Source organism: Rattus rattus, chromosome 9, assembly GCF_011064425.1.
Source record: "Rattus rattus isolate New Zealand chromosome 9, Rrattus_CSIRO_v1, whole genome shotgun sequence".
Lineage (NCBI taxonomy): Eukaryota > Metazoa > Chordata > Mammalia > Rodentia > Muridae > Rattus > Rattus rattus.
In genome coordinates this window covers 87,464,250-87,478,161 of record NC_046162.1, presented here as the reverse complement: position 1 = coordinate 87,478,161, position 13,912 = coordinate 87,464,250, and the positions used below count along the sequence as shown (strand labels likewise).

The window sequence follows — 13,912 nt, the reverse complement described above, 5'->3', positions numbered from 1 at the left end:
TGTGTGTGTGTGTGTGTGTGTGTGTGTGTGTGTGCCTCTCCTTCAAGACATGGTCTAGAATTTTCTTTAGTGTGTTCCATATTGTTGGTTTGTGTTAAAGGTCTATTTAGGATTTGCCTGTCAAGAAAAATCAGTCTGCATAAAAATGGTCTGAAGTTTTGTTGTAAACTTCTTGTAGGTAAAAACAAACAAACGAACATGTGCCTGGGGAAAAGAGGATTGTTCTAGATGTAAGCCTCACTCAGCTGTCTTGTAGTACAAAGCCTTAGGGTGGGTATGTTGTAGTTTGATGTCATTATGCAGGTGAAGGCAGGTACAGGATCGAATGAGGCCTGTTATTGGACAAGAAAGAAGGATGGGCAGGAGAAAAGTTTAGAGAGGAGAGGAGACTGGGCGAGAGAGCAAGAGCGAGAGCGAGAGCGAGAGCGAGAGCGAGAGCGAGAGCGAGAGCGAGAGAGAGAGAGAGAGAGAGAGAGAGAGAGAGAGAGAGAGGAAGAAGATGGGACAGGGAGAAGTAGAGGGAGAAGGAGAGGGAGAGGGAGAGAGGAGCAGCCAAGAGAACATGGAGGCAGATGTTAAGATTTCTCTCTACACATTTACATGTTGTTATGACTATTCTTAAGGGATGGATGTGTACAGGATTTTGTGTGTCTAGATGAGCAAACTATGTCTTATCTAGGTGAGCAGTTTATATCCATATCAATTGGTTTAAATTAATTGTGTGGATCTATTGTACATTTAACACAAAAATATGGCTGCTGGGTTACAGTCTGTTGAGCTATGTCTTTATTAGGTTGCTTGGGAGTGTGAACAGAGTCTGTGACAGGAAGCTGTGGTAGGTTAATGTGGTTAATGTGATATGGGGCCTGCAGTACCCAATGTGTGTCTCGGATGTGGTAACAATTGCGAAAGCAGTAACAGAGAAACTGCTAGAGCACTCGAATCCCATGCAGAGTGGCAACCTGCCTGTGGAAGCCAGTTCGTGCATGCTTTCTTTCTTTCTTTTTTTTACATTATACCACAACAATATGTTGCTAACTTGCAGTAAAAGCACACTGTGAAGTTTGGACAGTGGCCTGCTGCATCTGTACCATCCTGACAATGAGAAGAACCACTTAGCTGAAATGAACCCCCTAGGACTTATGGAGGATGCCGATGATAACCACAAAGAACAGAGTTCTGAGTATCCTGTCATGAGTCTTCACGAGCGGGAACATACAGGTGGTTACCCAGGGCACGCATACAAGATGTATGATGGGAATGGAGTGCTGGTGAATTAGCCTGGAACATTCTGGGCAGGGCTCTTCCTCAGCACTTCCATGACCCGGGGTATGCTGCTCTACCTGGAGGTGCAGGGCTGGCTTGTCTCCATGATCTCCTAGATGTTTCAACCCAAGCTTAAGGTCTATGTGTGAGTAGTCCTCTGTGCTGGCCCGTTAGTGCAGTAACATTCACGGTTTAATTCTGGTAACGTTCTAGGAGGATACTTGGGTTTTCTTCTAACCTTCAGACCCGTATCACTCTCCAGTAAGGGCTGCAGTAATAAGGAATAGTCCCTGTGGTAATGTTCTTCAAGGGTCTCACAGGATTCTCCTGTCTGGCCCTGGATTCTCAGATCTTGATCTCATGAGTTAATGTGTCATACCCTAATCTGGGCATGGCTGGAATGCTGCCTATGGGGCTAGATGTTGCTGCTGCAGAGATGCCCGATGACCACAGAGATGCCCAATGACCACGGTGGCTCAGAAGGCTTCCAACAAGCCTTATGTGGCACAAAGGAGCACAACCACCATGACCAACTCACTTTGGGTGTGACAATCACCCCCAAAGTTTGCCAATCAATCACCCACTCCCCTCTCAAGGACCTTCATGACGGCACTGCTGTCTCCTCTGACAGATGCTTTCTACGATAAGGTGGTGATCCTTCTGGGTTCTGAGACATGGCTTTTGCTGTTGAGTAGACAGACCTGGAGGATCAGGGGCATCTATGTTTGCTTGTGTTTAAATTGTCTTTAGCCAACATATAAAATAGTGTGCTGGTTGTAGCTTCACACAGGGTGCCATTGTACTTCACTGACAGTCACTGCTCTACTTCCTCCCCTCTTCTTCCTCTCCTCTCTTGACCGTCAACTTACTCATTGCACAGTCCCCCTCTGGTGTCCGTGTATATATGTACATATGGACCTGGATTCTGCAAACGAGAGAAACATGTAATATTTGTCATATGTGGCCACTCCAGCTTCTCTCGTTTCTTTTTCCTCCTACTTTTAGTCACCTTCTTCACTCACCATAGTGTGAAAACCATAGAGGTGAGATACTAAGCAGTATTTGCATTTCTAGGTCATTTTATTCACCACAGTGGGTGTTTCGTCCTCCTTCCTGTTTTTCTTCCTACAAATGAGATGGTTTCATCTTTCTTTACACCTGAATGGCATCCCACCACGTATGTGTGAGTACGCCTGTATTATATACATAAACATATATGCCAATATATATTTGGCAACATATGAGATTCAGCTGAAATTTCACAGATTTCGGAAAATGAGACATTCTGAGTGTGTCAAGTGTTGTAAGCTGGTCCATCAGGTGTGCAAGGGGACCTGGATACAGTTTTGCATTGGCAGATCAGGTTTAGGTTCAAGGCCTTAGGCACCATTTCCTTCTAAGGACCCAGCAGCTCAGGAACATAACAGTGGTGGGAAAGGCCAGAAGATAACAGAATGCATGTGGCATCGTCCTAACAACAGTATGTAGCAGAAGATCTAAACCAGACTGTAAGAAATTAACATTTATACTTACAGGTGTTAAGGTGGGGGAGGAACTCGGGGCAGAATGCTGACATCTTGCTTCTGATCCATTTCCCTTGAATTAGGATGTCTTGACCAAGGGTGCTGGCGTCACCCACAAGCTCCCTGCCTGCCTGAGGCTGATGACGGAGAGTCACCAACAGCTGAGTTTTTCAGAAACCTCTGCTGCCCCCTTGCTTTCTCTCCTCTCTTACTTTTGCCTAGGCTTTTTCTTCCTGCTCACTTCCTTTGTTTTTCTCTCCTCTTAAAGCTACAGCTTTATCTTTCTCCTCACAGCTGGTTTTTGGGTCTTAAATGCACCGAGTCAGGGAAAGTTATAGTACCATAATTATCTAAAGAGAGGGCGCAAAGCAAGAGAGCAGGTGAGCCTTGTCCTCTACTGATGTCCTTGGAGCCTCCCATAGAAACCCATCTTCCCAAAGAGCTAGGAGATGCAGCATGCACCTTAATAGCCAGCATCCTACTCTGTCTTTCCTGGCTTGGTCTGCCTAGATTGGGCTCCTTACAAATGTGGATAGAGGGATCTGAGATATTCTGAGTGGGTGAAGTATGGGTTACTGAGGCAGGGGATTGAGTAGGTCTCCACGCCCCTCTGAAGGTGTTCCATTTTCTTGGGGACATGACTCTGTGGGAAGGCTAAGTGACCTTTGTCCTTTCTCCCTTCTTCCTTCCTGGAGAGGCTCTGACAGGTGCTCTTGCCTGTGCCCAGTGTCACCTGCTCTTTCTGTGTGTCAGGGCAGCAGCAGCAGCGGCAGCAGCTTTGCCCTGGGGATTCAAGTGAAGTTGTAAAGTTGAACTCATTCAAAAGTCTAGAATCCTTGTTCTTCAGTTCTTACAGGTGGAATGACAATCACAGAGGGGATCAAAGAGGTGAAGGAGACTTCTCACACTTCCTGAAGTGACGTCAACCAATGAAACTCGGGTTCTCCAAAACTGAAATCAGGACCCAGAGAAGATGAATCAGTCCAAACCACAAAGGTCTGCCAAGACAAAAGCTGAGAGTGACCACAGGCATTGTAGCTTGTTCCCCTCCGATCCAGGTGTCCATCCGAGAAGGACTTCTGGTGACAGCCTCCAAGTCGCTGCTGTGGGAGTCTGTCTTGGGCTCTTGTTTTTCTACCTCCAGCCAGCAGGTGTCCACAGCACAGCCAACTCGCAGTTGGCTTCAAGCAGCTGAGAGAGCTTCAGTAGAACAGTTTAGGTAAGTGAGCCACTCTCCATGGCAGCCGCCTCTGTCCCAACATCTGTCTCCCAGTGCCCACCCAGAATTCATTCTGCTAGCTGTGGGATAAGGTAGGGCTGCCAGCACAACCCAGAGGTCTAAAGAAGACCCTGCTGCTTTGGCACCTCTCTAGGAACTCTGGCTTCTTGGCACCTTCATAGCCTCCATCACTGGTTACTGAGGACTTGGATACTAGGGCAGTGTGGGATGAGAGTAAAATCCCTCCCTTGGTTTGCCTAGATTGGGCTCCTTACAGATGTGGATAGAGGGATCTGAGATAATCTGAGAGGGTGAAGTAGGGGTTACTGAGGCAGGGGATTGAGCAGGTCTCCAAGCGCCTCTGAAGTTGTTCCATCCCATGGGGACATGACTCTGTGGGAAGGTAGGGGGAGATTGCCCGTAAACAGGGAAGAACTCTACTCTGGAACTAAGTAGACCTAAGAACCTCAGATCCTAGCGGTCTTTCTCTAGAAGACAAGAACATTGCTCTCCCAAGCAAGAGGCAAAGCAGCATTCTAGCTGGATTGCTTCACAACTGTTCCCCAAGAGACGCTCTTCCACTCCTGTGTCCCCATCCTGTGCCTTCCTGTCAACTGGCATTGCTTACAGAATTAGGGTCACCTGACCGATCGTCATCTATTTTCTGCCAAAGATAACAAACAACAGCAAAAGTTTTGATTGCAGTGCTGAGTTTTCTCCAGTGAACACGATAAAAGAATTTTGAAAGAAACTAATGTTTAAATCCAACTCAATGCTTCTGGGGTATCAGTGAGTTTCCTGTAGATATTAGAATTTGGTGAGCCTCAGAGTCCAGCTTAGTTGTTAAAGACCACTTTCTGGATAGATGTTTCCGGGAGAGAATTTGAGTCATAGAAAGTTTTTATAGTCACAGGTGTTAAATGAGATAGACGAGATCCCAGGCTATCCCACAGACTCTCTTTAAGATGATTCCACTAGCATTCTCCCGAGTTCCAAATCTGCCAGTGAATGAGCATCCTCCATCAGCACTTCAGTGTGAGATGTGGATGCTGCTCCCTTTGCATGGTGGGAAGTGAACTGGCTTGGGACGGGGCCTGATTAAGGGGGTGCTGGATAGGAGGGGCTGGGAGAGAGTGAGTAACAGAGACTGCTTAGCAGTGCATAAAACAGGGTGGGGCTGCACCTTCTATCTGGGCAGAAATGAAACTGTTATTCCTGTGACCTTAACAGAGTTTCAGTTTTGTTTTTTGTTTGGCTTCTGTGTCTCTTCCCTGCTTCTACCCAGTACTCCAATACCTACCCAGCAAGGACACTGTAGCAGACAGAATCTTGCCCAGAATATCTTCCAGCTTGTTTTCCAGCTCAGCTTTGCAAGTGCTGAGATGACAGGTGTGCACCACCCTCTTGGCTCCCTGCTTCCTTTTGCATGGTGAACATGTCTTCAGGCAGTCTATCAGCAAAAAACCAAAACGGTCTCAACTCTGGAGCAGCCCTCCCATGGAAGAAGGAGGAACCAAGCAACACTAACTAGCTATATTAAGGAAATGAAATATAGGCAAGGCATAAATAAACCACTGTCTCTCTTTTGTCTCTCTTTCTCTCTATTTCTCTTTCTTTCTCTATGTTTTGTATTTCTGTCTCTGTCCTTCTCTGTCTCTGTCTGTCTCTTTGTCTCTCTGTCTCTGTCTCTTTGCCTTTATCTGTCTCTTTCTCTCTGTTTTCTCTTCTCTCTCTCTCTCTCTCTCTCTCTCTCTCTCTCTCTCTCTTCTTTGCACCAAGACTATTGAACTGTAAAGTTATGCTAGTCCGGCTAGCCTCGTTGGCACTCCCCTGCCAGGATCAGGACTTCTGCCTCAGGCTCCCTTTGGGACTGTCTTGCTGACAGGTTCAAATGCTTTTTCCCTGGGTCCCCTTAGAATGAGGATCTCTCAGGAAGGCAGCTTTGTCCTTGCTCAGCTCTGAGTTTCTAGGTGTCCCTGAGGGACACTGTGTCTGCCACTGTTTGTTCCTGGTTTGCAGACAGTGCACTTTCCTTACGGCACTAGACAGAAGCCTATAAGCTTGCCCATGACACATGGAGGAGAGTCTGATGCCATCCTCCGGAGAAGAGTCGGCTAGTTCATTTCCAAATCCTTAGGTGTTTCATCTCCTAAGTATGACCGAGTAATTCTGACTCCAGAAGCTTGCTCTCCAAGCACAGAGCTGTGTGTGCTTAGATGGTTTTAGCTCATTTACAGCTCATTCACATACCACAGACAGAAAGCCAGTGTGACCTTCTGTTTTCGCCTAAGTCTTCGCTTCAAGACATCCCAACCCTTTCATCCATGTTTTTGCTCTTTGGGGTCCCATTTCATGTTTTGTGGACTCCGGCTCCATTCTGTCTACCCGTTCTGGCCTCCATGCTCCTTCCCCCATTCCAGAAGGTCTTTATAGGTGCATGAAACATACTGTGCCTAGGACTAGGGACTCCATGAGAAACTCTTGGGCTTTGTGAAAGTCTGATGTGATCAGCATACTCAAATCCCAGTCACTCTGAGCCATGTTAGTAGGACAGTGACAGTAAACATTTGAGAGTTTCACAGGCGTCTCCCTTGTTCACACAGAAATACTACACATGGGAAGTCACATGTGAATGATATGTGATCCAAGGGAAAAGCAAGACCAGAGACCTGTTCCCAGCACCCACCTTCAGGCGGACATCCAGTCTCAGAGGACCTGATGCTCTATTCTGGCCTCTGTGAGCACCACGCTCACTCACTTGGTGACAGACAGACATATAGGCAAAACACCCATGTGCATAAAATAAAAATAAGCAAGATCCTAAGCAAACAGTAACAAGAAGTAGTAGTTGGCAAATGTCAAATCATTCCAGGTCGCAGTCTGTAGTGAAATGCACCCTGATGTTCCCTTACAAGACTAACACCGAGGGTGAGAAGCACAGAGCCCGAAAATGGCCTTCTCACGTCCTTCAGCCTGATATAACAATATGCCACAAGCTTGGTGGGTTATGAATAACAGATGTTTGTTTCTTGTAGCGTAGGTGTAGAGGTGCAAATCAAGATGGTTAGAAAATAGGGGCAATCCTCTTCTCTTTGAAGGCTGCTAACATCTCCGTGGGACATGAAGTAGCACAGGGTGAGCTTAGCTGTCTGGAAGACCCTTTTTTCCAAATACTGAGGCCATTAGATGACACTGTCTTCGCGACAGTGAAGAACTATATGACATTTGAAAAAAAGACAGGCACTGGGCCACAATGCTTCTGTTTCAAATGTAAGAACCTATCTCACTGAAAGGATGCCGGTGTCTAGTAAGAATAGAGAACCACGGTCTGGTCCATCTTTTTCAAGGCTAATCGCTAAAGTTTGTGAATGAATTTATTCCTAGAAAAAAGGAAGATAACCAACTTACTTTATTTTTGTATGTCCCTAGATCCCCATAGGCAATTCTGCCACAGGTTTCTCCAAAAAGTAGACAACTGATAGATGAACATTTGAAATTATGAAAAGAAAAATAAAAAAGTAATAAATAAAATAATATTATTTTTTTGCTTCCAAACAAACAAACAAAACCCAAAAGCAAAGGCAAATTGCCTCTGGGCTTTATTGTCAGAAAAGCAACGGAATCCAAGTTTCATAACATTGAACATTAGGAAGGAGGCACGTTATTGATCAAATGAGGCTAAAATGCAGAACGATCAGGACAAATACAGCAAGTCACTATGTGAAGTCACTTCATATACATGCTACCACCATCTAAACATCCATTCCCAGTTAACCACTTCCTCGGTCTGCACACTCACCAGTCCCATGGAACACACCCAGCAAGCAATTTTTGCTGTTAGCTTCTCAGTGTAGAATTTACCCTTTCCTCTTCAGCCCCATACTAATGGCTCTGTCTAATTACAGGTGAGGGTTTCAGCTTGGGAGCGGCAGGACTGCTGGAAAATGAACATCACTGTTGAAACCACCAAGCCCGCACTGCTTCTAGATGCAGGGGAAATCACACTTGGGATACAAAGTAGGAAGGAAATGGAGAATCATGACAGGGTAAAAGAGAACAGGAACATTTTAACAGCTCTGTGTGCTCTGATAAATTTTGGAGAGGGAAAGGTCAAGGTTCAAAGCAAAAATCCAGACTATAGTTTGGCCAAACATGGAATAGGAGATGATTTGGAAACCTCTTTTAAGAACATTTGGCCATCTACACGCCTGGTCTTCAAGCAAGATCAACTCAACGTTTTCATCTGTGTACAATCGCAGAGTCCAGACGGCTCTGGTGGGAAGCCTGCCACCATTGCAATCAATTTGTTCATGAGAAATGGGGCGTCTTCAGTTGAAATGAGTTTTGATGTTGCTCAGGAGTTCTTAGAAAAGATGGCGGGCGCGGGAGGAAGGTCACCTTTAGCAAGGCTGGAAGGGAAAAGGCCTGGTGATGGTTTACAAGAAGAAGTCCACGTGCAGGAGTTGGCCGCTGCTTTTTTTAAACAGTCAAAACTTACAAAAATGGAAAAATTCCCTTTTAGCGAATCCAAAAATGTTGAATATAAATCTTTTGAAACAAAAAAGTTGCTACAGCGAGTTAAAGAGATCCTCCCTCGAACTGTTTCGGCCTTTGCCAACACTGACGGGGGATATTTGTTTATTGGTTTGGATGAAAAAGAACAGCAAATAGTTGGTTTTGAAGCAAAGAATTGCCATCCTAAGTGCTTAGAGAGTGAAATAGAAAAGTGCATCGGACAGCTGCCTGTCACTCACTTCTGTGAGGAGAAGAAGAAGATCAAGTACACGTGCAAATTCATGGAAGTGCACAATTCCGGAGCCGTGTGTTCATACGTGTGTGCGCTCAGAGTGGAGAGATTCTGCTGTGCAGTGTTCGCTGCAGAGCCGGATTCCTGGCACGTGAAAGAAAACCATTTACAGAGATTTACCACAGAGGAATGGGTCAACAAAATGATAGCTTAACAAGCCAGGTTCAGGAAGGGGAACCGGCGATTCAAATACATTTAGCTAGGGAAGATGGAAGGGTTTCTCTTTGGGATTTGAGCTACGATCCCAAATTAGTCTTGATGATTCCGTTACTGATCCTTGCCGTCATCACTGCATCTGTAACCTACCTGGGAGCCCAGATCCCTCTCTCCCTGGTTTTACCTCAACTCTCTCTACTCACTTGTAAAGAAAGCGTCCCCACCCCAAACATCTCCCCAGTTGAGAGCTCCGTTTCCGGGAGCTGGCAAGTCTTTCAGGAATCCTCCATTCAGTTTCACTCCTACCCCTTTCCTGTGCTCCTTTCTCCCTAACCTTCTCTCCTCTCAGTCACATTATTGACAATGCTTGGCTCCGTGGAGTATGCTGCACTGCTCTCTCAGGTCTTGCAAGAGGAAAGTCTCCGATGAGGCCAGACCAGCACCAGCACACCCAGTCTGCAAAGTTCCCTGCAGCGGCTCCCATCTCCCGGCCCCTCCAAGCTCACTGCTGCTTTGTGAGCCCCCTCCAACCTCTTGCTTTTTATGACTTTTTCAATAAATAGATTGATAGACAAATAAAAGCCTCAACATTCTGCTCATCATATACAGTCTTCTGTCTGAGATTCTGTCGATAGATTGGGGCCCTGTTTAGACTTGAGAAAGCTCTGATTTCAAACGACAAACATCGTATGGAAAACCATGGAACTGCTAAGTTCCAACACCAGGGTCTAAAGCCAATGCTCTCCGCCTCTGCACTTCTCTGATCCCTTGGCCATCATAATGAGCGACACGTGCCTCAGGCTGACAGAAATTGTTTGATGTATGTTGAGTAGAAGAACTACATTTACCATATTTTTATAGCAACCAAATCGATTACCCTCAGGTACAAAAATGTTTTCTCTAAAATCTAATGTTTGCTCAAATGACTTCCATGACATGTTCACAGAAATTCATTCTCTACACTAAGAGATTCAAAGATATTAATTGTCGCCAAAAGTTCTATAAGATAGCAACTACAGAAAGATTAAAGAAAGAAAGAAAAGCACAAAAGAAAGCCCATTCTTGTTCTACCCTACTGCAAGACAAACCCCAGACGTTGTTCCTGTGTTTGCCTTCACATCCAGATGTATTTTGGCTAAGTTGTAACTGTAGATACATCCCACTTGGTGCTTATCTGGGATGGGGGGTCCCAACCTCCTCCCATTCAGCAGTCTCCCACTAGCAGGCAAGCATCTTCCGGTCACAACTTCAGCAGAGCTGGTCCTCGGTGGGTGGCAGAATATGCCACTCAGTGTATGCCACTCGGGCACAATTTGAGTTAAACACTACTATAAAGCTTCAGATGTAACAGAGTCACTATAATTATTTCTCTTCCTACAAATGAGAAAAACCTCCCACATGCTATGTGCCCTCCCTGTAACAAAGAATCATGCTTCTGTGGGAATCAGAGCTAAGAGAGTTCTGTAGAACTGCCTTTCTCATTTACATTCCCTCTCTCACCTCTTCTCCTGGTGTCGCTTCCTTCCTAGTCTCCCCTCCCTTGTCCTTTTTTCCCCCTCCTCTTATTCTCCCTTTCTCTTCTGCTTTCCCTTCTGTCCTGTTCTTCCTTCCAAATGAACTTGGATTCTGCATACAAGAGAAAATCTTTCTTGTTCTAGGTCTGGCTTATTTGACTCAACACAGCGATCTCTAGTGGCAGCCACTCTGCTGGCTACACAGTTTCCTTTTCATTTCACCATGGTTACGTCAACCCTCACTGTAAGCAGGTGTTGCAATGTCCTTGTGGTTGTCATTGTGTAATTTTAAAAATAATTTTTATCTATTCTTTGACATTTCATACATATAGCAATGGATCCTGATCATAGCAAACTCTAACTTTTTCCTGAGATTGGCCCTTCTCTACCGTCATGTCATCGTCTCTTTAAAACCAGGGCCACCAACCAGTGCTGACTATTTAAGCATGGGTTAGCTACCAGGAACCACATGTCAGGACAGAAATGACTACCATTGTTTTACATCCACCTGATACAAGCCAACGTCATCTGGGAGGAGGGAACCTCAGTCAAGAAGCTGTCTCCATATAATCAGGCTGTGGGCTCTCCTTTAAGACATTTTCTTAATTCATGATTTCGGGGGAGGGCCCATGCCCATTGTGGGGACCATCTTTGGACTGCTGGTCCCGGTTTCCATAAGAAAACAGGTGGAACAAGCCATAGACGCATGCCAGGAAGCAACACCCATTTCAGTGGCCTCTGCCTCAGCTCCTGCCTCCAGGTTACCATCCTGTTTGAGTTCTCTCCTGACTCCCTTTGATGATGAACAGCGATACGGAGGTATAAGCCAAATAAACCCATTCCTCCTCAACTTGCTTAGGTCATGGGGTTTCATCACAGCAATAAGCAACTCTAACCAAGACACCAGCCCGCCTTCAGCCATCAGTTGCCAATAGTTTCTCTAGGAGGGAGGGTCATGATTTCCTCCCCATCGACACTGGAGTTGCTGACTGACTTTACCTTGAGCAGGTCTTACGCAGGTACCCATAGCTGCTATGGATTCATGAGCACAGCAGACCTGCCATATGCAGAAATTGCACTTCTCAAAACTAGGAGGGGGTATTTAAAAACATTTTGATACCGTGACTCACTATACAGGTCGGGCTGTCTCTCTGTCTCTCTCTGTCTCCTTGTCTCTGTCTTTCCTCTCCCTCCCTCTCCCTCTCCCTTTCCCTCTCCCTCTCCCTCTCCCTCTCTCTCCCTCTCCCTCCCCCCCCCTCTGTGTGTGTGTGTGTGTGTGTGTGTTTGGCAAATGACACCAGATTTCACACATATTAAGTAAATCATTTGCCTCTAAACTCCATCCCTACCCAGGGCAGGAAGACTTTGACAAATTTCTTATAGATTCCATTGGAAAATGGTGATGCAAAACAAGGAGGAAATGAAATATTTACAAAGGAGTGTGAATCAAGATTGGCAAAGGTAGACACTAAGTTAAAGTGTGTGTAGAGACGAAGATACAAATCACTTGAGACACACACACACACACACACACACACACACAGAAAGAGGAAGAAATCGAGAAGAATAAAACATTAACAAGAAGAGGAAGGAACTCTCTCAGGTCTCTCGTGTTTGAGCTGTAGATGGGCATGTATGATATGAAGGTAGAAAGATGGTGATTAGGAGACTCCTAGGGGAGGGATAGATAAAAGGGAGCATAACGGGGCACGGTACAATGCTATTCATGTGTGAAAACTGCAAGAGCACTCCTTTCTTTTGAGCATTAAATCAAAAGCATCAACAATCAAAAAGTAAAATACAGCCAGCCAGGCATGGTGGCACAGGCTTGTGCTGTCAACACTTAGGGTTGGGCATGACCAAGATGTCAGGCGTTCCATGTGTTTGCTAGTGACACAGCCAGTTCAAGGACAGCCAGGGACACCTGAGACCCTGCCTCACAACCAAAGAGACCAATGAAGACAGTTTAGTGTTTGCACAACCATTTTTACCCCATTGCTCCTTGAGGGATTTAGTGTTTCTTTTGACACAGTGTCTCGGCCTCGAGCCAGAGCTCATGAACTTCACACCGACTGTAAGTGGTGGGCATGACATAACAGGAAGTAGCCTTTGCTCCTTGAGGTTAGCAGGGTGGAGACGGAGAGAGAACCCTGCTATCCTTTCCTAGGAAACAGAAACTCAAAAGCAGGGAAAGCGAAACGAAACTAAGCAGTACCACAAAGGCACAGAACAGAGGTGCATCTTTCTCAAGCCTTAGACCATAGTCAGTCAGTGTCTGGCTCCTGAGTAAAATCTGGCCCTCTGAAGAATCTCCCTGTTCAATACTCCAATGCTGTAAGATTGTTTTGTTGAATCCCTAGGCAAAGTGCTTGCTCAAATTCTTTTGGCGATGGGAAACTGATTCGTATGTAATTATGAAAGGTTTAGCATGACTGGAGTTGGTGACTCTGCCACGGCAGGCGCTGGGGCATACCCACGTGTTTCCTTACATGGGTGGACCCTGCCTGCAGCCTGACAATGAGATTCTTGGCTATACTTCCATGAACAGTCATTCGAGGCAGAGGTGGGGTTTGGGTGCTGCTCCCCACAGGACATGATTGACAGCAGAGGGACTGCAGTGGGTTGAGCATTTCAGTTCCTGTGCATTCAAACCCGTGCTCCCTGTGGGCAGTGGGAATGAGAGAGTTTAAAGGGACGAGTGTGACCACAGAGTACCATTTGCTGTTAGGACAATGTCTAAAGAAACCCAGTATTGCTTAAATATGTATGTAGTAAAACTTTCCCCACCACATGCTAAAGAAACAAACAAAAAGCTGAAAACAAAGAAAAAAAAAAAATCATTGTGCATTCTTGAGATTGGACACAGAGGCAAAGAGCTACACAAACATGCAGTGTCATAATTAGTATAAAAACAGACCCAAAGAAAGCAAAGTGATAGCAGTGTCTGTGTTCCTGTGTGTGAATGTGTGTGAGTGTGTGTGTGAGTGTGTGTGAGTGTGTGTGTGTGTGTGTGTGTGTGTGTTTCTCCTCTGCCAGTGTTGGTGCAATAGTCCTCTCTACATGCCTCTTCCTTCTCCCAGGACATCCCCATCTCTCCTCCTGGAAGGCTGCTGATGATGGAGAGGCTGGGTCCCCTTCAGGGAGACAGGATCTTCATGTTTAATTAAATTAAAAAGCTTCCAGACAGCCCCTCACCTTTCCGTCGGCACAGCCTGTGTGCGTCAGTTCCTGGTAGCTGGGACCCAAGTAGCCAACCGCCTGTGGAGCAAAGTGCCTAAATTTTGTTATGACTACTGGGATACGTATCTTACCCATGATTCTCTGTCTGTGAGGAAGACACACAGCAGTGGTCAGAAACCCAAACAACGACTGCATTTCAACAAGGAAAGATGCCTCCAACTCCATTCTCTGCTTCTCCGCCTGCAGG

General features: G+C 45.8%; 1 protein-coding gene across 2 annotated transcripts; it reads left to right on the top strand.

The window, feature by feature from the left end:
• Nucleotides 1-3,500: 3,500 nt before the first annotated feature.
• LOC116910199 (schlafen family member 12-like) lies at nucleotides 3,501-9,575 on the top strand. 2 transcript variants are annotated; one of them, XM_032914060.1, is made up of 2 exons: nucleotides 3,501-4,008; nucleotides 7,914-9,575. In XM_032914060.1, the coding sequence occupies exon 2, from the start codon at nucleotides 7,953-7,955 to the stop codon at nucleotides 8,967-8,969; it is 1,017 nt and encodes a 338-aa protein (XP_032769951.1). In that variant the 5' UTR covers nucleotides 3,501-4,008; nucleotides 7,914-7,952; the 3' UTR covers nucleotides 8,970-9,575. The 2 variants fall into 2 exon arrangements, with proteins under 2 accessions (XP_032769951.1, XP_032769952.1); XM_032914061.1 differs by lacking the exon at nucleotides 3,501-4,008 and adding an exon at nucleotides 5,309-5,397.
• Nucleotides 9,576-13,912: the final 4,337 nt, after the last annotated feature.

What these genes read in the sequence shown, in the direction of transcription:
- LOC116910199 (XM_032914060.1), top strand. Translation starts at nt 7,953, where the DNA reads ATGAACATCACTGTTGAAACCACCAAGCCCGCACTGCTTCTAGATGCA.